General features: G+C 37.8%; 1 protein-coding gene and 1 long non-coding RNA gene across 12 annotated transcripts; one reads left to right on the plus strand and one right to left on the minus strand.

The window, feature by feature from the left end:
• The first annotated feature begins 1,384 nt into the window (after positions 1 to 1,384).
• LOC107874266 lies at positions 1,385 to 13,288 on the plus strand. Its single transcript, XM_047414400.1, has 3 exons — positions 1,385 to 1,539; positions 1,711 to 1,993; positions 12,956 to 13,288. Exons 1-3 carry the CDS (start codon positions 1,385 to 1,387, stop codon positions 13,286 to 13,288), a joined length of 771 nt encoding a protein of 256 aa, XP_047270356.1.
• Positions 13,289 to 17,178: 3,890 nt separating this feature from the next.
• LOC107873306 lies at positions 17,179 to 27,090 on the minus strand. 11 transcript variants are annotated; one of them, XR_007057082.1, is made up of 12 exons: positions 26,487 to 27,090; positions 25,735 to 25,794; positions 19,824 to 19,951; positions 19,633 to 19,729; positions 19,474 to 19,521; positions 19,317 to 19,387; positions 19,088 to 19,153; positions 18,768 to 18,935; positions 18,214 to 18,642; positions 18,080 to 18,107; positions 17,811 to 18,003; positions 17,179 to 17,511 (listed from the first exon to the last, which is right to left on the minus strand). It is a non-coding gene; the product is annotated as an uncharacterized LOC107873306 (long non-coding RNA). The 11 variants fall into 11 exon arrangements; XR_007057079.1 differs by having other exon boundaries at positions 26,881 to 27,038; XR_007057080.1 differs by lacking the exon at positions 19,824 to 19,951 and having other exon boundaries at positions 26,881 to 27,037.
• Positions 27,091 to 27,743: the final 653 nt, after the last annotated feature.

The following is a 27,743-nucleotide window of genomic DNA, read 5'->3' on the forward strand; positions in this document are numbered from 1 at the left end:
GGTTCTACGACTCTATCTAGGGGTCCAAATAAACAGTGGATAATTTAGAAAGCTGATCGAATTATGCAGTAGTGAGCCTTCTCTATTCCAGAAGGCCTGTTTTTCAGATTATGTCACTTATTTTAGTTTTGGTCTACTGGGGACCTTGTCCCAGTTTCAGACAGTTGTCGAATTTTCAAGTAGTGGAGATTTCACAGACTGAGTCAGATGTTATTTAGATACAGTTGATTTACAGTTTCCATACTTGTGTTGAATTCAGAATTGACTATGTTTTCATAGAAGATTATGTTTCCGCATCTTCTTTTATTATATGAATGTTGTGCATGATTACCAGATAGAAAAGGGTGTTCCAGGCCTTCATGGTTCAGGATGTCCGTCATGGCCAGGCCCTTGTTCGGGTCATGAAAAACTTGGTATCAGAGCACGATTCATGGTCCTAGGGTGTCCGTAAAATTATGTTGGGTAGAGTCTTATTTATGGGTGTGTAGCGCTCCACACTTATAAGCAGGAGGCTACTAGGCGTTTAAGAATGTTTCTTTTCTTTGTGATTTAGTTCGTGCTTCAGAGTCTAATCTATCCCCTAATCAATGACCTCTTGTTTTTCAGAAAACTAGTGATGTCTCCCCGTAGCACCAACGTTAATGCTCAGGATGATGAAGTCCGTCCCACCCATGGGATACGGACCCGTAATAGAGCTCATACCTCAGAACCTGTTCCTACTCCGGGAGTACCTCCTGTACCAACCAGTCCTCCCAGAGCTCCCCAGACGGGGGCCAATAGCACTCAGCCTCGTGAATGAGAGGTTTCTAATGGTGAATTCATACAGTCTATTCACATGCTGGCATAATTGGTAGCCGCATAGACTCAGAGGTCGGAGGATATTGGGTCTGCGTCTGTTACTTCTGAAGTTACTAGAGTGGGCTAGTTCATGAGAATAAACCCGCCCAAGTTCTATAGAGCTAAGGTAGAAAAGGTCCCACAGGAGCTCGTAGATGAAATAGAGAAGATTTTCAATGTAATGCATGTTGATCAGGTGGAGGGTGTTGATCTAGCAACATACCAGCTAAAGGATGTAGCGAACCAATGGTACAACAAGTGAGAAGATGCGAAGGGTGACAGTGCTAAGCCCACAGTTTGGGACGAGTTTGTGGAAGCTTTTCTTGATCGATTATTTCCTCTGGAGCTGAGGGAACCTAAAGTAGAGGAGTTCATGAACCTTAAGAAGGGTAAGATGAGTGTTCAAGAGTATACTTTAAAGTTTAACCAGCTAGCCCGTTATGCTCCTGAGATGACGAGTAATATGAGGGTCCGAATGAGGAAGTTTGCTTCCGTCCTTTCAGATGATCTGGTGCTTGAGTGTCAGGGAGCTATGCTGAACAGGGATATGGACTTTGCTAGACTGTCAGTCCACATGCAACAAGTTGAGGAGAAGAAGAAGAAGACAGCCGAATCTAGGAAAAAGAATAGGCAGGCAAAGAGAGCCAGAGCAATAGACCAGAGTCATAGTCAGCAACATAGCGGTAATTGGGACAGAAAATGGCAAAAAAATAATAATTGGGGTAATGCACAGTTGGCAGCTAGTGCTCCAGTGTCCAGACCTACAGCTGAGCAGCGTACCCAAAATTTTCAGTTTAGTCAGGGGCTGAGGATACAAGATACGTAGTCGTAGGGAAGTGTATCCCAGACCTTTCGGTCCTATCCGTTCTATAGGAGATGCGGGAGGAATCATTCAGAGAGATGTCAGTTTGGTGCTTTGGTGTGTTATTCATGCGGCCAGCCAGGCCATATCCAGAGAGACTGTCCGGCAGCAAAGAGTAATGTTGGAGGAGCCAAGTCCCAGGTGAATTCATCTACACCACCACCTCAGAAGGGTGCTGCTTTAGCCATTGGAAACGGTCGAAACCGGTTGTATGCTTTGACCAATCGCCAGGAGGCAGAGGCCTCACCAGATGTAGTCACCGGTATATTGCAAATATTTTCTCGTGATGTGTATGTATTACTTGATCCCAGGTCTACCTTGTCTTATGTGACCCCATACATGGCTGTTGGCGGTGGGAGATTCTGTTGTGGCTAGGAGGGTGTATAAAAATTGTGTTGTGTCTATTTTCAGCTGGGATACTGAGGCAGATCTCATTGAACTTGATATGGTTGATTTTGATACCATCTTAGGGATGGAATGGCTCCATTCGTGAAATACCACCTTGGATTGTAGGACCCAAAGAGTCACCTTTTCTTTTCCGAATGAGTCTGTGATAGAATGGGAGGGACATTCTCTAGCACCTAGAGGGCACTTCATATCTTATCTCAAGGCCCGTACTTATTTCCAAAGGTTGCTTGTATCATTTATTCGGGTTAAAGATTCTAGTGTTGAAAGCATCCCTCGCCAGTCTATCCCCGTAGTGAATAAATTCCTAAAAGTCTTTCCAGATAATCTCCCAAGAATACCACCTGATAGGGAGATAGATTTTGGTATTGATTTATTGCCAGATACCCATCCTATTTCTATTCTGCCATATAGGATGGCTCCTGCAGAGCTAAAAGAGTTAAAAGAATAGTTAGCAGATCTTCTAGATAAAGGTTTTATCTGCTTCAGTGTGTCTCCTTAGGGTGCACCTATACTTTTCGTGCGAAAGAAAGACGATTCCGTTTGTATGTGCATAGATTACCGCCAGTTGAATAAGGTCACAATTAAAAATAAATATCCCCTTCCTAGGATTGAAGATCTTTTTGATCAACTTCAGGGTGCTAAATGTTTTTCAAAGATAAACCTTCGTTCGGAATATCACCAGTTGAAAGTTAGAGAGTCAGATATTCCCAAAATAGCTTTCCAAACCAGATACGGCCATTATGAATTCTTAGTCATGTCCTTCGGGTTTACTAATGCCCCTGCAGCTTTTATAGATCTAATGAATAGGGTTTTCCATCAGTTTCTGGATCTGTTTGTCATTGTATTCATTAATGACATTTTGGTATATTCTAAGAGCGAAGAGGACTATGCCAATCACCTCCGAATCATCCTTCAGACCCTTAAAGATCATAAGTTGTATGCAAAATTCTCCAAGTGTGAATTCTAGTTAAATACTATTGCTTTCTTGGGGCATTTTGTGTCTAGTGAAGGGATTAAGGTTAATCCCCAAAAGATTGAGGCAGTGATAAAATAGCCCAAACCTACGGCTACAACCGACATTCGAAACTTCTTGGGTTTGACGGGTTATTACAAAAGATTTGTCGAGAGTTTTTCTTCCATAGCTGCACCACTTACTAAGTTGACTCAGAAAAAGGTGAAGTTTTTGTGGTCTGACTCTTGTGAGAATAATTTTGACAAGTTGAAAGACAAGTTGACTACTGCTCCTGTTCTGACTCTTCCGAAGGGTACAGAAGGTTTTGTTATATAATGTGATGCGTCCCGAGTGGGATTTGGGTGTGTTCTTATGTAGTATGGTAAGGTAGTGGCTTATGCATCTAGGCAATTGAAGGTGCATGAGCGGAACTACCCTACTCATGACTTGGAGTTAGCGGCTGTGGTTTTTGCACTTAAGATCTAGCGGCACTATTTGTATGGGGTACACGTTGATATATTTACTGACCACAAGAGTTTACAACATGTTTTCTCATAGAAAGAATTGAATCTCAGAAAGAGGAGGTGGTTGGAACTTTTAAAAGACTATGACATGAGCCTGCAGTATTATTCATCCAAGGTGAATATAGTAGCCGACGCCCTCAGCAGGTTATCTATGGGCAGTCTTTCTCATGTTGGGAAAGAAAAGAGGGAGATGGTGAAGGATATTCACCGACTTACAAATCTAGGAATAGGACTTTTGGATTTTAAGGATGGAGTAGTGGTTGTTCATGAGATAGCTAAATCTTTCCTTTGTGCAGAAGTTAAAGAGAAGCAGGTTGAAGATCCCATATTGATGCAGATCAAGAAAGATGTGGGTCAACAAAAGGTATTGTCTTTTGAAATTGGTGGTGATGGTGTTTTGAGATACCAGGGTAGATTGTGTGTGCCAGATGCAGATGGTCTGAGGAAGAGAAACCTTGACGAAGCTCACACGTCGAGGTATGTTGTTAACCTTGGATCTACTAAGATATATCAGGATTTGAAAACCATTTATTGGTGAAATAATATGAAGCGTGATGTGGCTAACTATGTTGCCAAGTGTTTGAATTGTCAACAAGTTAAAGTGGAACATTTGAGGCCAGGTGGTTCTTCTCAAGAGATAGCTTTGCCTTTGTGGAAGTGGGATATGATTAATATGGACTTTATTACAGGACTTTCGAGGTCCCGAAACCAGTATGATTCTATTTGGGTGATTATAGATAGGTTGACTAAGTCAGCTCACTTTCTACCTGTCAGGACAAATTATTCGGGGGAGAATTATGCCAAGTTGTTCATTGCAGAAATAGTTTGTTTGCATGGGGCACCTGTGTTTATCATATCTGACAGAGGTACACAGTTTTCTTCACAGTTTTGGAGATCGTTTCAAAAGGGTTTAGGTACCCAAGTAAATTTGAGCATAGCTTTCCACCCTCAGATAGATGGGCAAGCTGAGCACACCATCCAGACCCTTGAGGATATGTTGAGGGCCTGCATGATTGATTTTAATGGTAGTTGGGTAGAGCACTTGCCATTGATAGAGTTCGCATATAATAATAATTTCTATTCCAATATTAAGATGGCACCTTTTGAGGCATTGTATGGGAGAAGATATAGGTCCCTGATAGGATGGTATGAAGTAGGTGAGATACACATATTTGGGCCTAATCTTGTTTATCAGGTAATAGAGGATGTTAAAGTCATTAGAGAATGACTTAAGACAGCTCAGAGTCGTCAGAAGTCCTACGCCAATATTAGGAGAAGAGATCTAGAGTTTAAGGTTGGAGATAGGGTGTTTCTCAAGGTTTCTCCCATGAAGGGAGTCATGTGATTCGAAAAGATAGGTAAGCTGAGTCCTCGCTATATAGAACCCTATCAGATTGTGAGAAGGATAGGTGGAGTTGTGTATGAGTTAGAATTGCTAGCTAGTTTGGGTTCGGTTAATCTGGTATTTCATATATATATATATGTTGAAGAAGTGTATTGGAGACCATTCTTTAGTATTACCTGTCGAAGAAATCAAAGTGACAAACTCACTATCCTATGAAGAAGAGCCTGTAGAGATTTTGGATCGCCAAGTTAGAAGATTGAGGAACAAAGAGATAGCCTCAGTTAAAGTGTTATGGAGAAACTAGAAAATTGAAGAATTGACTTGGGAATCAAAAGTTGACATGACAGCTAGATACCCAAACCTTTTTGATCCAATGGATGATGAAATGAAAGGTACAATCCTTACCTTATTCTTTCTATGCCTTAGTATGTTTGAAATTATACTTGTCTGTATCCTGCGTCAATATTCGGGGATGAATGTTCCCAAGGGCGGGATATTGTAATGCCCCAAAGTTTTTCTTAGCTAAATTTTGTCCCTAAAATATTAAGCATTGACTTCTAGAATGATTTATACTTTTTTTCCAGTGGAATCCCCTAGATTTCAACTTTTTATTTTGTAGATGATTGAATAAGTTTTTCGTCGACATAAGATGCATACAAAATAGACACTCGGTGAAGAAGTTATGGTTAATTTAAGTTCTAGTCGTAAAACACCATTATTACAGTCCTTGGCGCATTGCGAAGACGGTATAAATGACGATGGTCAATTTCCAGTGGGACTTCGCGATGGTGGCGCATCACGGAGTGAGCTAAATTCCCATTCGTCAGTTTTCAGTGAGCCACCGCGATAGTGGCGCATCACGGTGCCCTATGAAATTGGACTCCCAGTTATATTTTAATACCGGTCTCATTAAGGGTATATTGGGTATTTTCCCACACCCTTATCTGTCCAAACACGAGATTTCAACCCCAATTGAGCATATTACTCATACATTCACCAAAAATATTCAAGAACACTCTCTAGGATTCCATATTGATAATCCAAATAAATCAAGATTCAACCGTGGGTTTTCAAAATAAATTAAAGATTTGGAATCCCCAAGCCGTGGGCATCAAGAAGCATCCTTTAAATTTCTAGATAGAGGTATGCGGGGTTTATCCTAAAAAAAACTACATGGGCTTAAAACCATTAGAGCATGATTTTTAGATTTTTATGCATGAATTTCAAAGGGATTTTGAAATCTATGTTCTAAATTACGTATTCCGAATGTTTTAATGTTACTGTTGTTTTGACCTTGTGGTCCTATCCCCTAAATTGATTTACATGTATACGTATATGTATGTAATTTGAGATTTAAGATCGTTGAGAGCATAAATTATGAACTCTCTTTCATGTATTGAATTAAAGATTATGGTTTTGTGATTTGAAAGATGTTTTCACAATATTATAGCATTTGAGCATGATTTGAAATTATTGAGAGGGTGTTTCTTGAAATAAATGTGTTCTTGTGTTTAAGAGAAAGAATTGCATGTGAATTGAGAACTTTGACATGACCACCTTGTACTGTACTACTGAAATGCTTGACAAAGATAAGCTCCTTGCATGTGTTTACATGAGGTTTGAGAAAGAGTTTCTTTGAATTGAATTATTGAAATGGTGGTCCTAAAACTTGTGTTTTGAAAACAGAGATTTACGAAAGACTAATAATGGCTCAGAGATGTGACTTGCAAGTCAATGGTATGACGATACTATATGTATTTATGCCATAACAGATTATGTTTTCAGAGTATGATTTTAGAAACTTTATGTTTTGATAGAGTTTTAAAAAGGGGCTTAAAGAGGGTTAGGTGGTTACCCGAAGAAGGCGCGAGTTTAAGCAACTCTTAACCTGAAATCGTATTTGCTGATACGGGTAGATTATTATTATACGCTGGCAACGGCCGTGTGGTGTAGTAGATTCAAAGACTCCAACCCTTACGGCACACTTGGGTTGGGGGCTTCGCTGGCGAGTTAATGGCAGTTTCCATATAGCCCATGAAATTTTTCAGAGTTGTAGGGTATACCACCTAGCGTAGAAGTAACACAGATTTCTCATAGTTGAGATGATTTTTACAGAGTCTTTAAAATGCCCATGTGAATTCTTACTATATGATATAGTTATGAACTGTTTTAAATTGCTCTCATATATGTTGAATAATAAATGATTATTTTGGATATGCTCTGCGTATCAGTACATCTGTATTGACCCTTCCTTCTCCCTACCTCTCAGGTTCTAAGACTCAGTCTAGAGGTTCAGATAAGCAGTAGATAATTCAGACAGCTGATCAGATTGTGCAGTGGTAAGCCTTCTCTATTCCAGAAGGCCTATCTTTTCAGATTATGTCACTTATTTTAGTTTTGGTCTACTGGAGGCCTTATCCCAGTTTCAGACAGTTGTCAGATTTTCATGTAGTAGAGATTTCGCAGACCGAGTCAGATGTTATTTAGATGTAGGTTATTTACAGTTTCCATACTTGTATTGAATTCAGAATTAACCATGTTTTCATAGCAGATTATGTTACTGCATCTTCTTTTATTATATGAATGTTGTGCATGATTACCAGATAGAGAAGAGCATTTTGGGCCTTCATGGTTCGGGATATCCGTCACGGCCAGGCCCTCGTTCGGGTTGTGACAGAAATGCTAATTAACAACCTAGAAATAATTTCATGCTTTCCCAAAGGGTTTTCACCAGCAATTACAAAGTTAGATGTAATAATCTCATTTTCGATGATTTTTAAAAATTATTTATTTCTGTATGATTTAATTATTTTACCCCTCCTTGTGGTTGCTTTATGGTGTTTCTGGGTCGGGAGAATGATTGGCATATTTTCCAATGCATTTTGGTGTGATTTGTGCGAGGTTGTTATTTTTTATGGTTAAAAAGGCTTTACAGTTGATTTTGATCAATATTTGTTGTTTTGTACGTCGGATAGTAAAATAAACTATGCCAGCAAATTGGAAGCATCGATTTTAGGTTGGTAACATGGTTGGTATTATTTTACGGCTTTTATATCTCATTTCGACCCTCAGTTCGAAAAGTTATGAAATTGGGTTTCGAGGGTCAAATTTATGAAAGTGATATTTTTAAAAAAATTTGATATCACCATTGAGTCTAGAGTGTCGAATTTACTTGGGTAGCATAGTTTGTATGTGTTCTCAGGATTCCAAATGAATCCTAAGGGATTCGCGGAGACTTGAGATTCTCCAAGTCTCCAGTTGATGCACCACTCAGCTAGTGCATCCGCTTAAGAAATACTTGGGTAGATTAAGCGGAGTCTGCTTAAGCATCCAACCGGTCGCTTAAGAAACCTGGCTTACAGTAGTGAGTATCACTTAAGTGGCTTTGTCCGCTTAAGAGAGTGTCTCTTAAGCGACTATTGGTCCACTTAAGCGCATAGGCAACCTTGGCGGGGATCGCTTAAGTGACACTTGACCTCTTAAGCGATGACCGCTTAAGTGGCCTAGTGACTGCTTAAGCGATGTCTGGGTGGTTTACATACCCCCTTTTCACTATTTTCACCATTTTTGACACTTGGAGCTGGGGGTTTTAAGTTTTTTGTCGATTTCTTTCATTTTCGAGCTTGGATAAGCTCCAAATCCCTATTTCAATTATTTTTCTTCGATTCATGTCACTTTAATCGTGTTAAAACTTGAATTCAAAAGTAGAATTTGGGAAATTTGGCTTGAAAGGCCTAAATTAGTAATTGTTTGATTTAAACCCCAATTTCAATCCATTTTCACTTGGGTATTATTCTATGGATTTCTTGAATCATAGGTAATATATTTTTGAACTAAAATTTTAGTTTTACCCTTCTTTTTCAAAAGTTCATTTCGGAGGGCGTTTTGACCCCGACCTAAAAATGAACTGGCTTTCTTTTAATGCGTAGATTCTATATTTGTGTGTTTTAGTTGTTTTTTAGTTTGTTCATGAGAGAAAGACTCTGTGTTGAAGGCTTTTAAACCCAGTTTTCTTCATTCGGAGTAGGTTATGGCTTAACTTTTTTCAAACTAGGCTGGGTTGTTAATATTGGTATAAAATCGTGTTATGAGTGTGGGAACTAATCATGATATGGATTATTGTTTTGAGCTTGTGTGTGGGCTTGTGTAATTTATATTTAGTGGTTTTGAGATATTCATTTCTACGTGTGACCGTGAGGGGTCTTAGATGATGTTATTGGCCTGGTATTTATGTAATTTGTTGTATTCTTCTTAGTAAAAAATGTCTAAGCTGGTATTTGTATAGTATCAAATGGTATATTATTGTATATCTTACTCTATTCGTTTATGGACTATATTATTTCATGGCTGGCTGGCATATTGAGTGGATTTGTAGCTCATATGGTTGGTATATTGGTTGGATTTGGAAATTCTCATTCTAGTTGGTTATGAGCATTGCATCCTCATATCATTCATATTCATGAAACATTGGTATCGCTATGGAACAACTGCCTTTTTCTAATAAAAAATGTGACATCTTTAAATATTGGATTGGTATTGGATATTGGATTGTATACGGGTTGATGAACCCCTTATAGGTCCTACTTAGGGAGCACAACTCGATAGTTATATATGGAGCACATCGTGCATCACATCATTATCATCATCTTTTTCATTACATTTGTATACATTGTGTACATTTTATATTGAATTTTTATTCTTGATTTGATATCTATTTATTTGTACCTCTTTCTTATACTTGTGTTTTAGTATGTATGTATATCGTAAAACTGTTAGTGGAGACGGTGTGAGATACCATTTGGGACATTTTCTGATTGCAGGTGACATGCCCATAATGTGTATTTTATATTCTTTATTTTCAACTTTGCTCAATCAGCCTATGATACCTACTGAGTACAAGTAGACCGTACTCACCCCTACTGCACCCTTTTGGTGCAGATTTAGGTATGTGTATGCCGCATGGTAGTTGATTCGGGTGGTGTTTGTATTATTTTTGAGGTAGCCATTGGTCTATGCTTCCAGAGTTTATCTACTACCTCTTCTTATTTAGTTTATGTCTTATTTTCTTATTCTAAGACAAATTATGATCCTTTTGGATTAGTAATTGTATATTTTTTACTTCTAGATGTATTTAGTTGGTTCTTACACTTGAAATACCTAGGCTTTGTACCTTAGGAAAAGTCTGTTGATGGTACATTCTGACCAAGATACGGTTAGGTGTGTCACTCGTACCCTTATGTATGAGTCATACCCTCTCTTACCTCCCTTCTCGTACCTTGAGCAGCCAAGGAGGGTAACATACTATCCATAATACGACTTTTTCTCCCCTTAGTTGTACACTAAGGTACGGGTCGTACCTAGGTGAGTCGTAAGGTGCTTGGCACTTGATAAAAAATGGGTTGTTTTTGGTACGGGTCATGGGTATGGTTTAAGATCTAAGTTGTACCCTTTGGATATTATTCAAAGGTGTGTAGTCGTACCCTAACCAGTGTAGGTGACCTAGGTAAAGCCTATGGTATGAGTTAGGGTACTACTCGTACCCGAGAGTACAGTTGACTCAAGTGAGTCGTACCCAACATCGTGGCCAATTTTCAACTTTTAGTTGAGGACTTATGGTCATTTTCTTCACCCAAAACCCTAAGTCCCCTCACTATATAAGTGTATATGGCCTTCTTAAACACATTTTGAGTGTGTCAAATATTCCAAAACACTCTCAAAAGTCCTTGAAGCAAGTTTGGAGGCTAGGGTTTGAAGAAGGTTCATCTAGAGGCAAAAGAGGTGTCAAGTTCTTCATCGAATCAACTTGTATAAGGCATGTATCTCTCTCCCTTGTTAAATAACTCAAAAACCATGTATTTCACACTTGGATTAGTAAGTGTACATAGTAGTTTTGAAATTAAATGAAAGGGGTTTTGGTTGTCAATGATGAATAGTGTTTGGTCTTGCTTGAGCTTGTGATTATACATGTTATTCGTGATGGCTTGCATATGTGGGTACTTTTTTATACGGTCTAATATATGGGTCTTGAATAACCCTAATAATGACGAATTCCACCATGAATTTAGTCTTGATAAAGTTATGTACATATGGTGTTTGTGAAAATATTTAAATGAATTTTCTAGTCACATGTTAATAGTGTGTTAAACTAGGGTATTGGTCTAGTGAATATGAATGAGATAAGATATTGTTGTAATGCATGTGAGTACTTAGTAAATGATTGGTAAAGGCACTGTGTACCATGTATTGTGTCATGATAAATGTGAATGCTTGGTAGATAGTTAGTAAGAATCTTATTAATCTTGTAATGGATTAATTTATGACTTTATATGGTGTGATGATCCAATAAGTATGAGTGGTTGATAAATGATACTGTAAGGATGTTGTTAGCCATGTAATTAGTTAAATTATGACCATATTGGTTGTATAGAAATACTAATGAAGAATGATTGGTTTAGTAAGAGTCTTGATGAACACTGAGTGAATTAAATAATGATTTGAGTTAAGGAATTGGCCTAATAAAGTGTTCAATCAATAAATGTTCCCATGAAGACCTTATGGTTCCACGTGGTGGTGTTATGGATAAATAGTTCAAGTCCTTAAGAGTTGAAATGAATTGTATGGATGTTAAGGCATGAACTAAATGGTTTAAGAGCTCAAATGTCGACGAGCAATGGAAATGAAACGGCTTGTGGTTGGAGTCCCTCGCCCAAAGAGATGGCTTGTTGTTGGAGTCCCTCGCTTAATGAAATGATTAGTGGTTTGAGTCCCTAGTCTAATGAATGGCTTGTGGTTTGAGTCCCTCGTCCAATGGAATGACTAGTGGTTCGAGTCTCAAGTCCAATGAATGACTTGTGGTTTGAGTCCCTCACCCAATGAAATGACTAGTTGTTCAAGTCCCTAGTCTAATGAATGGCTTGTGGTTCGAGTCCCTCGCCCAATGGAATGACTAGTGGTTCGAGTCCCTAGTCCAATAAATGACTAGTGGTTCGAGTCCCAAGTCCAATTAATGGCTTGTGGTTCGAGTCCCTTGCGTAATAAATTTTGTTGAATAGGGTGAGTTGGTTTGAGGTTTAAATCCCCTTGACTAATGTAACGGAGAAGTTTAAGGTTCTAGAATTGGTAAGGTGAAAGGTTGGAAGTTCTTTACTCCATGTTTCATGAATGAATTCTTTAGGAATAATTGTTATGACTCTTTCCATGACTTGGTATGCTATGTATAAACATATCTATGTTTATCTTCATTTATCTCTATGCTAATGTATATGTGATTTCATACGATGGTTTGACTTGGATTGAATTGATGCACTATTTTATCCTCAAGATACATGCTAGCGCTTCAGCCGCTAATTATCTTCGGACACTAAGTCCCCATGCGACATAGGTTTCAGAGTTTTTTTTTCTACGCAGTGAACAAGTGTTCAGGCGGACCGTGTGTTGACATTGAAGTGGTGAGCTTTTATTCTCTGGAAGGCATACATTTCATATTCTTTTACTTTAAGTCATAGACTTGATTTATTTTGACTTAGTGTTGGCTATTGTCGGGGGCATGTCCCGATATATTTTAGACATCAGAATTGTAGAGGTTTTGTGGATGACTGTGGACTTGGGTATATTGGCTAGATTGTTGTCATTAATGAAATGTTAGATATTGTTTAAGTATTAACTACTTGCTTTACTTTTCGCTACTTTGATATTTGGTCAGAGTTCATCTAATGCTTATAATTTGAATAGATGGTTAGGTTGGGTTAACGGGGCGATATCTGATCCAAGTTGGGCTTGAGATGCCCACACGACATAGCGCAGTTTCAGGGCATGTCATGTTGGTATCAGAGCCTGGGTTTATGGTAAGTTGGGAGTCTACAAAACCATGTCAAATAGATTTTCTTTTATGGGTGTATAACACGCCACACTTAAAAAAGAGGGGCTATGAGACATTTAGGAATGTTTCCCTTTCTTGTGTTTCAATCTCAAGCTATATAGAGTCTAAGGTCTTGGATTCCTCTAATTTTTGCTTGCTCATCTTTCAGATCATGTATCTAAAAAGATTTGATGTTCAGGCAAGATCTTCTGTCTTGACTGAGGGCTATATGGACAAAGCTCGTCCAATTTTTGGGATTCAGACCCGGTCAAGAGTCGTGACATCTGACTGTCCTCGAGGGGTTCCACCTGTTCCTACTAACCCTACTTTTGGGGGTGACACTTCTCCTCAATCACCTCAAAATGTTGGGTTCCATCACTTCTTTTCTATGTTGGCTCAGGTTGGTGGAAAGTGGTCCAAGAAAAAGTATTGGGTGGGTCCTAACTTCCATTCCGCAGCTAGTGCTCCTTACCCAAACCCATTTAATGCTCATAGGGCATAAGGTGCCGAATATAGGGTAAGAGGGGTCCAATCCTCACTCACCTATCTTCCTTATCAGTTTTGCGATGAATCACACCGTAGTTGTTGTGAGGAAAGAAAGAATTGGTGTTTTAAATATGGTCAATTGGGTCACATGCAATGGGAGTATCCCATAATGATTGTCGCTTGGGCAAAAAGGGTACCGGTTGCCACTTCTCTAGCTCTTGCACCTAGGGGTGCCACTTTTAGTTCCGACATTGTTCGGGACCGTCTCAACGCTCTTACTATCCCTCAGGAGCTCGAGGTACCTTCTGATACTGACGCAGGTATATCAAAACTTTTCTCTCGTGGTGTGTAATGTTTGTTTGACCCAGGCTCTACTCTTTCTTATGTGACCTAGTATATGAATGTGTATTTTGTTTTTTGGTCTTAAGAATCTCCCAGTTCTTTTTTTTTTGGTTTCTACCCTGATAGGGGACTCTTTGGTTGTTAAGAGGGTTTATAGAGGGTGTGTGGTATCTATTAGTGGTAGAAAAACTTTTGTAGACTTAATAGAGTTGGGTGTGGTTGATTTTGATGTTGTCCCGAGGATGGATTAGTTACATTCGTGTTATGCTTTCTTAGATTGTCGGATCAGTAGGGTCATGTTCATATTTCCTAATGAGCCGATCATTGCATGGGAAGGTAGTTCTTTGGTGCATAAGGGGGGATTCATTTTGTATCTTCGAGTCCATAAGTAATCTCAAATAAGCGTTTGTATCGTTTGGTCCGAGTTAAAGGTTCTAACTTAGAAGGTTCTCCCCTAGAGCCCATTCCCATGGACAATAATTTTCCTGATGTTTTCCCCGGTGATCCTTTTGGTATTCCTCCCGATAGGGAAATTGATTTTGGGGTTGATCTTGTTCTAGAAACTCAACCTAAAATGTCTCCTTGAAGTGCTCCCGTGTTGTTCGTGCGCAAGAAGAATGGCTTGCTTCGTATATGCATTGATCATTGTCCGTGAGACAAAGCGACCATAAGAAATAAGTGTCCTCTCCCTAGAATCGATGATTTGTTTAATCAAATTCAAGGTGTGAGGTGTTCCCCTAAAATTGATCTTAGGTTGGGTTATCATCAACTTAAGGTTGGGGAAGCTGATATGCCTAAGGCCATCTTTAGAACTCGATATGGTCACTACAAGTTCTTAGTCATGTCCTTTGGGTTGACCAATGCCCCTAAGGCATTTTTTGATTTGATAAATAGGGAAGTTAAGTGTGGGATTGGACTTGTTTTGGATGTTTGTCCAACTCTTATTCCTCCTTTATAGAATGGTTTTGGGTATAGAAAGTCCAAGTTTCTCTAGTTTACCTCCCCAATGATACCCATTAGAGTGGAATGTTGTGCTCGTTGGTATAATGAGAGAGAGGTCGAAGGTTGATCCTAAATTTTCTTCTAGTGGTGGTCCCCAAGGAAAGGTCGGGTTGCGTACTCTAGTGATTCTCTCCTATCTTGGTCGAGAGGGCGCTTTACTAGTGTGGAATGCATTCTATGAGCACTTACACCTAAGATTCGTATCTTATATACATTTTGTTCCCTGGATATGAGTCTTGACATTACATTGCATTACTATTGGTATATATGGCGGTGTGTTATTTGGTGTAAGGACTCCTCTTGGTTAGGTTGTGTTGGGATGGGCCTCATTTATGACCTAGGTGGTTGCTATGAAACCCTTCGTACCTATGGTGTCTTGTCTCTTTTTGTGGTCTTTCCTTAAGTGGCATAAGTGTTTCCTGTGCTTTCTCCGTGACCCTTCTTATATTGGGGTAATAGTGACTTGGGGAACATGGTGATGTCTTGAAATGGGGAAACGTAGAAGTCCTTAACTGGGGGGATTCTAGGGCGACTTCTAGAACTAAGGTTTTGGAATAGAGTGGATGGTGAAAATCTTTGGGAAATAATAGAGGGTGCTAGATCTTGGGAAGGATAAATCATACCGCTGGTATAAAAATGGTAGTCTTAAGTGTTGCGGTTGGTAGATTTACCAATAGTCGTGTTGGGTGCTTAGGAGTTTAGGAAAGCATGTGTATGAGTTGTTTTATGGCATAGTTGTGTTATGGTTTTGGATTTTCAATCCTATGTTGGTGATTTTGGCTATAGTAATTGGTTATAGTTTTCCTATGTCGTCTACTTGTGGTTTGCATATGATAATGGTAATGGACCAGAGTAGTGTTCGGGATGGATGTAAGGAATATAGCCCAATGTCTTAAGCTAAATACTTCTAAGTTTTGGATAAGCTTGAATAAATAATAGTGTATGGCTAGACTCAGGCTAGTAGTGGTGTGTCTCCAGGAAGCTATGAGTTGAATCAGACTTGCTCTCTAGTATTGGCATGGCCCCTTTTGAGGTGTTGCATGGTAGGAGGTATCGATCTCCTATTGGGTGGTATGAAGTTACTGAGTTCAAACACCTTTTTCTCGATTTTTTTGTCATGATACAGCTTTATCCTTTCTTTGTATATAACAGAACTCTCATAGGCACAAAGTCAGAATTCATCCAACTTATTCATCTTATTCAATTTTGATGTTGCTGCATCATGCCACTCCAAGTTTAGCTTTTCCAACACCCATAGTACCCTATGCTTAAGTTCTACCGGCAAGTGGCATGCTTTGCCGTACATAAGATGATATAGTGATGCACTTATGAAAGTCTTATAAGCTATTCTGTAGGCCCACAACCAATTAGTCTCGTTGGCATTCAGTTTTCGCTAATATGGACTTGATCTCTCTATTGGAGACCTCAACCTGCCCGCTTGTCTGAGGATGATAGGGTGATGCCACCCTATGCTTTACACCATATTTTCAAGCAAGGCTTTGAAAAACCGGTTGCAAAAGTGTGACCCACCATCACTAATAATCTCTCGGGGAGTGCCAAATCAAGAAAAAATGTTTCTTTTCAGAAAAACACGCTTCTACCTTTATTATCTGGAAGCACAATTTCCTCCACCAATTTCAACACATAGTCAACTGCTACCAAAATATATTTATAACCATAGAAGCTTACAAATAGGCCTATGAAGTCAATCCCCCATACATCAAATGGCTAACTCTAGGATAGGTGTCATGGGAAGTTCATGGTGTCGCGAGAAATTATCTTATCTCTGACACTGATCATAAGCCTATGCAAAATCGTGAGCATCCTTATAAATTGTAGGCCAGTAAAAATCACACTGCAGAATTTTATAGATTTGTGCGAGTTCCACTGTGATGACCCCCAACTGGTGATGCATGAGAAACTTCAAGAATACTAAACATCTACACCTTAAGGATACACCTCCATACCATACTATCCGCACAAAACCTGAAAAGATATGGTTCATCCTAAAAGAATTTCCTTATCTCATACATGAATCTCTTAACACTCACTAGAAATTACTCCTATGGCAATGGTTCAAAAACTATTGCAATAAATACAAAAACCATTGTGATAGAGCTACCACAACGGTTTGGCAGGTGTTGCATAAATGAGCATTGCAATAGAGCTATCACTGACTTTTGCAACGATTTCAATAACTGTTGAAATAGATAAAACTATTAAAGCAGTTTATTTTAACTCCTATTAGGACGTTTTATATTGTCAATAGAAACGGTTAAGAACCATTGCAATAGACTATATTGTAACGATAGGACAGCATTGCAATAACCCTATTGGAACAATTTTTGAGTATCTATTGCAACACTTGTTGATCTTTTGCAATGACTTTTAACTATCTATTGCAACGCTTTTTGACACCTATTGCAACATTTTTTGCTACTTATTGCAATGATTTTTGTCACCTATTCAACGATGAATATCTATCTATCTATCTATATATATATATAGATAATGATAGACAGAGAGAGAGAATTATATGAATACAATTATATATATAGACAATTCACAGTAAAATCTTTCATTAATATAATAATCCAAATTAAAATTTTATGCAACTATATAAATTAGTATTTACATATATAATAAATTATAATACACTAATATCCTTCCTGTGCTTTCTTTTGAATTCCTGGACAAAGTGGTTCACCATATCCTTCCTGTGCTTTCTCTTGAATTCCTAGAAAAAGTGGTTCACCATATCTTGTTATGGAATTACACTGCATATGTTGTTGTTATTGCTGAGGTGTGTTAGAATAATCTTACAATCTCATTTGGAGGTACGTTCAATTTACCAAGGCTAAAAGTGACACCCTCTTGTACTATAGGCATCACGGCCTGTAAGCACAAGAAATATATAGTTGGAACTTTTTCTGGGAAACACTGTGAACATTATCATAGACTAATTAAAGAAACCAGAATTACAACCTATGAGCACCATACAGTTAGAACTTGTAGTCATGTATTTAAGTGTTCAATCAATAGGATCAGATAGCAGTTTTAATGTTTAGATAAAACTTTTTAACTAGTTTAAGGGGGGCTTTTTATTTAAAAAATTTCACAATATGAAAATAAAAATAAACTAACATATAATTGTAGAATATGGATAAGCAAAGAGAGTGAAATGAATGTAACACCTTTCATTGAAGCTATATCATCACTAGTTTAACCCCTGGTGGCAACTTCGCTTCGAGTTGTTTTCTGCGCTTTTCAATTGATGCAATTCTCTTAACCTCATAGTGGTGAATGTTATTTGTAGGATGTAGGATGATCTCTTTAAGAGAGGCGCCTCCAATTTCTAGTAAAAGCAAGGCCGTCTTACAATTATTTCTACACCCAATAAAACCAATTAACTTCACCATCTTTAGATGTTTGTGAACTAAACGAGTAGATAACTGAGTTGTACATTCAGAATGATGATGTTCAGTGATATGCTGCAACAACATAAGAAAACCTCCAATCAGGTCCAAAACACTGGTTATGCTCTCAAATACGAGAACTTAAAGCTTCTGCAAAAGTAGCAGTAACAAGTAATGTTACCTCTTCAGCTGAGACATTGATGTATGTTATCTGCCTCAATAGGAAAACTCAAACAAAACAAAATAAAAGCATTGAGTATGAGCAATATTGATCAAGGCAGGAAACAGAATGCCGAAAACAACCATCTAAAAATAGGGAAAGCAAGTCTAAGACCAGGGACATTTAACTAGGTGAATCCACAAAGTCTAATAATGTGACCAATTTAGGATATAACTTTCCACAAAAAATTTTGCAAAGCAGGGCACATAGAATAAAAATTATATAATATGAAGTGAAGATGTTATACTTACCCTGGCTATGAAACTAGATCGAAAAAGAGATGCCTTGGTAAATAAATTGAAGAAGAGTAGGCTTTTACTAGCTTCTAACATCAGTATCACCTACCCCTGCATCCGGAGTCCATTCATGAACTGGTGAGTATTTCCAGACCTTTAACACAAAATCACCAACAACTATAAGTTCTAAGCAGCAGAATTTAGTGAGAGACGATGAGAAAAATCTTAAGGGAAAAGGATTTAAAATCCTCCCCTCTATACGAAATATCTTAATTTTACCTTTCCTTATATTTAGGGGTCATTCATACCCTTGTTGTTAGCAAATGACTAAGACCATCAAAGGGTTCATCTCGAGAAGAGGTTTCAAACATACTGGCACATACACTGAGAGACGTGAATGATACTCCACTTTCTTAGGCTAATTTTTTTTGGGTTATCCTCTACCATCTTCAGCACCATATAACATTGTCATTTCAAAAAAATAAGTAAAAAGAGATTAAATTTACAACCAGTGAACTGATCTGAGTACTGAGAAGTGAGAAGCATCTTAGCAGACGCAAAACCACGGTATAAAAGAAAGTTACGCAACACCATAGTACCTTATATATCTTGTGGTTAAACACATCCAGAAATATTAGTTCAGTATCTAGAAGTGGCACTCCAACCTGCATCATAACATAAGATAAGATGAGTATCTTGCAATAAACAGACAAGGTTAGTTTTCACATCTCTCCCACAACATATTTTATAGACTTAATACTTATTTGTGGATATGGGGATAAAGTTCAAAGGCATCCAGTTCTAAAGCACACGAAAACTCCAAAGTACCTTTTTTTCAAGTCATTAAGAACATCTCCTATGGTACTTTGTTTTTGCAATTTGATAGTACGGATAGTCACCTGAAAATGTCAGTCCAAGATTATATTACAGAATGATGTGGTAAAAATGTGTCATAAAAACATAAAGAATGCCTTTCAGCACTCACTTCATCCTTGGCAGCATGATAAAAAGTGACTTTGAGAGTTTTTAAGCCCTGCAGGTCAGATAAAGGAATATATAACTTTGAGAGTTTTTCCAAAGACGAACTTTAAAGAAGCAACAACGAACAGATAAAAAGGTGATGGGAGAAAGAAAGAGATAATACGTGTTAATTTGCTGGGTTTCGTCCCCAAGAAAGACGCACTATTTGCTTGCCAATAGCAGTTCCATTCAACTTCTGTAAAGCTTCGTCTGCATCGTTCCTGCCATAACAAATTATATAGATTTGTTATTGAACATTCAGCGTCTAATGAGATATGTAAAGACTTGAAAAATCTCAATCGACAAGCTACCAACTGGTATGTGTTCTGACAGAAGAGGAATGCTGCTCCCGGCGCATATTAGCAAGGTTGCTAACGTGCACTCTTTATAATTCCTCATGATTTCTACCGAAAACTATGGTGTCACCGACAAAATTGGTTACCCTGCAAGACGGAATTAGCTATTCACTGCATCCATAACGTTTGGAAGCTTTCTACCCCTCAGGTGTTCTATCCCTGAGGAGGTTAAGGAACCCAACTCAGACTCGGATTCGCCGACATCGATTCATCTTTGAAGCATAGTATCTATACTGAAAAAGGGGTTGCAATTCTCAGAGCAAGCACCATCTCCTCAGCAGCCAGTGAAGAAGGAATATACTGAAAATCGCAAAGCTGGTACTGGAAAGACCCTGAACTACGTTCCTCCGGTTACTCTAGATGGGAAAATTGTTGTCACTATTGTCGAAGATGATTTAAAAGACCAATCACACTACTGGAAAAATTCCCTAATAAGTTTTGTGGTGGGGGATACTCCCTACCAAAAATCTATGGAGTATTTTGTTGAAAATGTATGGAATTTTGTTGAAAAACCCCAAACTCTGGGTCATGCAGCTAGATATTACATCTTCTGATTCAACTCAGCTGCTGATAAGGATAAGGTACTTCTAGGTGGCCTTTACAAATTTCACAACAAACCATTCATAGTTCAACCATGGTTATTGACTTTGAATTTGATCCAAATTGCATAACAACTATTCCACTATGGATTACACTTCCAGGACTACCTGTTGTGTACTCCTGTTGTGTACTGGTCAGGTGATGCATTGAGTAAAATAGTGAGTGAAATTGGTCGTCCTCTTCGCACAGACCATTATACCGCTAGCATGGAACGTATATCTTATGCTCGTGTAGGCGTTAAAGTGTATGCATCCCAACCTTTAATTGAATCCATTGAAATGGTGACTCCATCAGGAACATTCTATTAGACTATTGAGTATGATTGTAAACCCAAATTTTGTAGCCATTGTCTACGTTTTGGGCACTCTACTGATGATTACCGACTACATGACAAAGTAGAGGATCAGGAGAAGGACTTCCAAGAGAAACTAAAAAGAATAAGGAGGAATAAAAGAAAGAGAAAACCTGCATGTGAAGAATGGCAAGAAAAAGAAACAAGGAATGCTACAAGTAAGGAAACTACCACCCCTCCACCACTAGATGACCATCTGCAGACCTATAACTTGGAAAATGACCAGGAACTACAAGTGTAGAGTATCCAACATGCAACTGGGACTGGTGAGACCTCACTAGAAGGAGGGGTAGGCACTTCTAGGAGTGACAACAGGTTCTCAACTTTGGAAAGTATGGGTGATCATGAAGGTGTGACAGGTGATGTTGGCAAACCACCCAACATAACATGATTTTTGCAACTTGGAACTTGAGGGGATTGAACCAACCCTTAAGCAGAAAGAGTTTAAGCTCTTTATAGTGAAACATAAGATAGAAATAATGAGATGTCTAAAAATGAGAGTGAATCAGCACAAAAATCTCAACATACTGGCAAAGGTTGCACAAGGTTGGAGTACTAGTTGCAATTACCCGATGGCTCCAAATGGTCGAATTTGGTTACTATGGAGAAACCATGTGCAGGTGTAGGTATTAATCTCTCATAAACAGTTTATACATTGTTATGTGGAGAGTCCAGTACTTTGCTGCTTATGTTACTGTTATATATGCAAAAAATACTACTGTTGAAAGAATAACATTATGGTCTGCCCTGAGGGGATTGAGTACAAACATTCAGGAACCTTGGATTTGGATCTTGGGTGGAGACTTCGATGCTATATTTAGTTTTGATGACAGGTTGGGCTCCCCTATTACACCTACTGAGATCTAGAGGCTGCTATTATTCTTTCTGCAATAAGAAGGAGCAGAACCACAGAGTATATTCAAGAATTGACTGGGCTATAGGAAATTATAAATAGTTATAAAGCTATGGAGCAGTAGAGGCTGAATACCTACTACCAGGCATTTCTAATCATTCTCCATCTTATTATAGTGCAATCCTACAGTGAATAGTAGACCAAAGCCTTTCAAGTTATACACTACAGTCATACAACATCACAAGTTCCTAGAAATTGCTGCAAGTACCTGGAGTCAAAGATACACTGGGACTAAAATATATCAGTTGGCTCAGAAGTTGAAAGAACTAAAGACAAACCTAAAGGGGCTAAAATCCTATCTAGCTTTATATGAGATCCACTTGCATACTACCAGACAACAGCTAGCAGTTAATCCAGACAAGTTGACCAATGATTTGTTAAATCAAACTTTGATAGAGGAGGAGAGAATTATGTTTAGAAACTGCACCAATGGAGTCTAGTGGAAGAGCAAGCACTAAGACAAAAATCCAGGGCTACTTGGATTACCTGTGGGGACTCTAATTATAATTTTTTCATGTACAATGTAGGATCAGGGCAAGTAGAAATGCTATTACATCAATCTATATTGATCAAGGACTAAAGATTGTAGATCCAGTCTTAGTGGAACAGGAATTTGTATCCTTCTTTACCAACCTACTAGGAACTGCTGCTGATGAGTTGACCTTACCAAACTCATAGGTCGTCAGAAGAGGTCCTTGTTTATCTAATCCACAAAAGATGTCACTTATACAATAGGTTATAGAGGAGGAGGTTATGAATACTATAAAGGACATGGCAATTGAGAAATCACCAGGAGTGGATGGTGTCCCTATTGAATTCTACACCAGTTAATGGAACATAGTGAAATCAGATGTATTACTGGCTGTTCAAAAGTTCTTTACCACAGGTAAAGTGCTTAAAACTTTTAGCTGCACTTCAGTAACACTTATGCCAAAGGTACCTGCACCCACATTAGTTAAAGACTACAGGCCCATAGCATATTGTACTACATTCTACAAGATCATTACTAAGGTGTTAACAAATAGGATGAAGGGAGTAATGAACACCATTATAATCCCCTCCCAGTCAGCTTTTATAGAAGGAAGATCCATCATTGATAATGTGATCTTTAGCCATGAATTATTGAAATGGTATACAAGAAAAGGACTATCTCCTAGATGTGTATTGAAAGTTAACTTAAGGAAAGCCTATGAAGGTGTTGAATGGTGTTTCCTTAAAAGCATGCTTGCAAAATTGGGATTTCCCCAGAAATTTATTAGATAGGTTATGGAATGTGTTACAATTGTGTCCTATTCTCTAGTGTTAAATGGTGGACTTACTAAGCCTTTTCAAGGTAAAAGAGGAATAAGGAAAGGTGACCCTACGTCACCTTACCTTTATGTGATTGCTCTGGAGTATTTACGCAGAGAATTAGCCTTGGCCACCTCACATCCCAACTTCCAATTTCATCCTAGGTGCAAAAAGCTTGGTCTTGTACATATCTTCTTTGTAGATGATCTATTGATTTTTTTGAAAAGCAAACACTGCATCCATAGCACTACTACAATAAGCTTTTAATAAGTTCTCTACAGCTTCATGACTCCAAGCCAACCAAGACAAGAGTTTCATTTATATGTCAAGTGTCAAAGACACTGAGAAATAACAAATATTGCAGACTCTGGGCTACACTAAAGGGTCCTTACCTTTCAAATACTTGGGAGTACCCCTGTCTTCCAAGAAACTAACTGTTGACCAGTGCTACCCCTTAATAGATAAAATTCTTGAAAGGATGAAATATTGGTCAACAAAACTGGTATCTTATGCAGGCAGGCTTCAGCTGATTACATCTGTTATTTTTGGCATTCAGACTTAATGGCTCAAATCATTATTCTCCCAAAGAAGATTATGAAGCTCATAAACTCTCATTGTAGAATCTTCTTATGGACAGGTAAAACTTGCCCTTCAAAAAGAGCACTAGTCTCTTGGGAAAAGCTTTGTATGCCAAAGGTAGCAGGAGGGAAAAATATCCTGCATATTTGCAACTGGAATAAAGTAGTTGTTGCAAAACAACTATGGGCCCTAGCTACAAAAGCTGACAGTATGTGGATAAGGTGGGTACATGCCTACTATATCAAAGATGATATAGTGGAGGATTGTTGCAGCCCAAGGAATGGTACTTGAGTTATGAGAAAAGTGATTGAATCAAGGAAGGCTATCACGCTAGCACCTAGATTGCAAGGTAATCTTCAAGCAAGACTAAGTCAACGGATTGGGAAGGGCAAATTTTCCATCAAAAAGTTGTACCTAGCTATGCTACTTGATATGCCAAAATTTTCTTGGAAGAGCATAGTACTTCACTCAAGCATCCACCCGAGGCACAACTTCATCCCATGGCTTGCACTTTAAAAAGATTGGCTACAGTTGATCAACTAGCAAAGTTTGGGATTAATGTTGATATGGCTTGCACATTCTGTCATAATACTATAGAAACACATGATCACTTGTCTTTTGACTTTCCAATTACAAGGGGGCTGTGGTGCAGATTACTTTCATAGATGGGAATTCATAGAGTCATAGGGACCTGGGAGCAAGTAGTAGACTGGATTATTAGATGGGCAAAAGGAAGTTCAGGGAAAGGTGTTATCCTATGTTGTATGTTTTCTATGATTATCAGTATAGTATGGAGAGAAAGAAACCAAATTAGATTCCAGCAAGGAAGCAAGGAAGCTTCATGCCTAATAAAGTCTGCAAGGAGATAGCTGTGCACATACATATCCGTGGAATCCAGCACAAGAAATGGACTACATGCTTAACGCAACTAAATTCTGTGCCTTGACTAGTTGCATTTTTTATTCTATTAGATACTTAGAATAGCTATTCTATTGTTAAAAAACATAGAGTAGCGACTCCATAGGAATGTTAGCGTGAGTCCTGCTGATCTTTCTATTAGTTTTACATTTCATTGAGAGACAGTTGGTCAACTCTGCCTAGTTAAGTAAATATTATAAAAAAATTTATTTACCAAAAAATAAAAATTGGTATGTGTTTTAATAGGGAATGAAAAGGAGTAAAAGAAGCTATAATTCAGATAAAACTAGAGATAATTTAACAATATGTGCGCTAATAAATAATATGTTACCATTCTAAAAAAAAAGTCAGTGATTATTATTTACTTATATAACAGCAATTTTCACTTAAAAGAAATTTTGATTCTTTTTTCATGTATTGCCAAAATAATGTTCAATGCTTCAAGCAGGAATGTAGAAAAATACACACGCCCCTGACAATGAGCATAAGTGGAATTTTCTGATTACTTAATACAAATTCTTAACTCTTTATACATTACATGACATGATGAAGGCACAATTAACGACTTGTTCATCCAAAAGATAAGAATTTGGTTGTCTTACCTCAGAATCCAGATGCAAACACATCCTACACTCCAATCACTACTTCTTTATTTTTACACTCAACTGTGGATCAGTTACAGAAAGTAATGCACATTTTTTATAACCGTGGCATTCAAGTTAACTTGCATGCGCCTCGACTAATTCTCATGACAATTTATTAAAAGCAACAATTTACTTCAAGCCATAAATTGTCAGAACATTGTTCTTTTTTCTGTGTTTCTTCCATTACTTGCTTACTTGCTATAGTTAGTTGGCAGCCTAGAAGTGATTATTTACATTTGCATCCTAATCAAATCTCAAGTGAGGGACAACCACTGTTTAAGATCCTTCACTATCCAATATCCATAAGACACCAAAGTAGGAAAAGAGCAAACTCTATTAGAGAGAAGTGATATTCTTGGAAAAAAATTAATTTTTTTTTATTCAAAGTTTTTCACTTCCAGTTAGTGTTTTGCTTTCTCTGGCAGTGAGTATGCCTACAAAAGATAAGAGATAATGTTGTAACATTGACATTTCCTTGTGAAGTTACTGATATAGTTCTTGTAACATGACAAATTGTCTTACTCTTTTTGCTATTAGTCAGTTTGGCAGCCTCAATAGTGTTGTTATTTTTTACCTTTTTACCCAGGGGATGATAGGGATATTTGTGTTACAGCTGCTTGCATATTGGTTAACTCTGCACAAATACAATGGAAAGAGTATCAACCCAAAACCACTTAAAGGTTTATAAGTGTCTTCCATCAAATACAATGGAAAGAGTATCAACCCAAAACCACTCAAAGGTTTATAATTGTCTTCAAATACACAAATTTGCATAAAATATAAATAGGTGCACTCATAAGAACAAATCAATTCTTGCAATATCAATTCCAGAGAAGAAAACAATGGTCAGAGGTAGGATTGTGTAGGATTTACACGATCAAAAGGTCCCAGGAAAGGGGTTAAGAACAAGAAACATGAACCATAGAGATGCAAAATCAAATGATAAGGATAGCTCTCTACATTAGAAGGACCATAGAACTTAAATGATTTGATAGATCTCTAATTTTAAATCATAAATACAAACACAATCCTTCAAATTGCATAGCACAAATGACAACACCAAAATTGTTACTAATCCTTCAAATTGCACTGATAACATTATTAATCTTTATAATATTACCGAAATTGAAGAAATTAGGATGAAATCATACTCAGTACAAAGCTTATGTCGAGGGAATATTCCAATATTAAAACAGAAAAAATTAGGTCAAAATCGTCAATTAGAAAAATACACTAACCTTAAAATCCCTAAATTCAAGTGATTAGCTCTAAACAACAAAGATTTTTGAAACAAGAATGCTTAAAAATGCTGAAATGCCGACTTACTGAGCTCCGATAGCCGTTAACTTTTCTGTCTCCTTTTCGGCGATTGTTAATTCACCGGTTAACAATAAAATAAGTGTTGAGTTCGAGAGATATTATCTACCATAGACCTTGTTAACAATATAGCATCCCTCATCCAGATGGAAGTACGTTTAAAAAGATATCTTTTCCTCTTCAGGTTAGAATTCAAGATCTAATTTCTTTTGTAAATGTAATCTATCAGCGCTGTAGATGAGAAAAATATTTAGGATACTTATAATGATACAGCATCAAAATAGCAACAGGTGCATAAAATGACTAACTAATAAGTTCATGCATATCCAAATTGTTGGAGATGGTGTCAGTGTTAGCATTCTATGCATATCCAACCGTGAAGGATTTTAGAGAAACTACTCACAGATTTGGAGCATCTCCCTTACACCCCCAAAATTCCCAAGACAATTGGAGCTACAAATTCACCCCTAAAATTTAATTTATCTGGGTTTTTAATTGATGAGAAATGGGGTTTTTCATTGATATGAAAGAGACAGGTTACGTTTTTGATGAGAAAGAAAGAGGGGGGGGGGGGGGGGGTTTGATATTTTTTATTGACAAAGAAAATAAATGTTTTTTGTCAGACGTGAAATATTGTGGAGGGAATTAATAAGCGATGCAATAGATAATTTTTCTCTATTAAGTGTTGCAATAGGTGCTTCTATTGTAATAATTTTAAAAAACGTTGCTATACATATAACTATTGCAACGGTTCATTTTCAGTAGCGATGATCATAGTGCTAATAGAATTATTATTTTTGGCAACGATTTAAAGAGTTGCTATAGAATATCTATCGCAATGAATTTGCAACCGTCGCCAAAAAGTCTGTTGTCGTAGGCCCAATTTCTGATAGTGACTAGTGGAAGGATAAGTCTTCTGGGACAACATCACTTGCCAAATAGTTGGCAAAATCAGCAAACCAGGGGATTAGGTCTTGAGATGCTGCCAACACCTACTCGTCCAGAAAAGTATCATCTATTTTAAGCCTACCCCCTAATTTCTGCATTGCTTCTTTTTCCAACCTAGACAAATGGTCAGCAACTTGGTTTTCAGTACCCTTTCAGTCCTTCACTTTAAAATCAAATACTTGCAGCAATAGAACCCAACAAATCAATATCAATTTTGTATCTTTCTTCACCAACAAATATCTTAAAGTTGCGTGATCTGTGTGAACTATGACCTTATTCCTAATCAGATAGGTCTAGAATTTTTCGAAGGCAAAAACC

This window comes from Capsicum annuum, chromosome 6 (genome assembly GCF_002878395.1).
Source record: "Capsicum annuum cultivar UCD-10X-F1 chromosome 6, UCD10Xv1.1, whole genome shotgun sequence".
Taxonomy (NCBI): domain Eukaryota; kingdom Viridiplantae; phylum Streptophyta; class Magnoliopsida; order Solanales; family Solanaceae; genus Capsicum; species Capsicum annuum.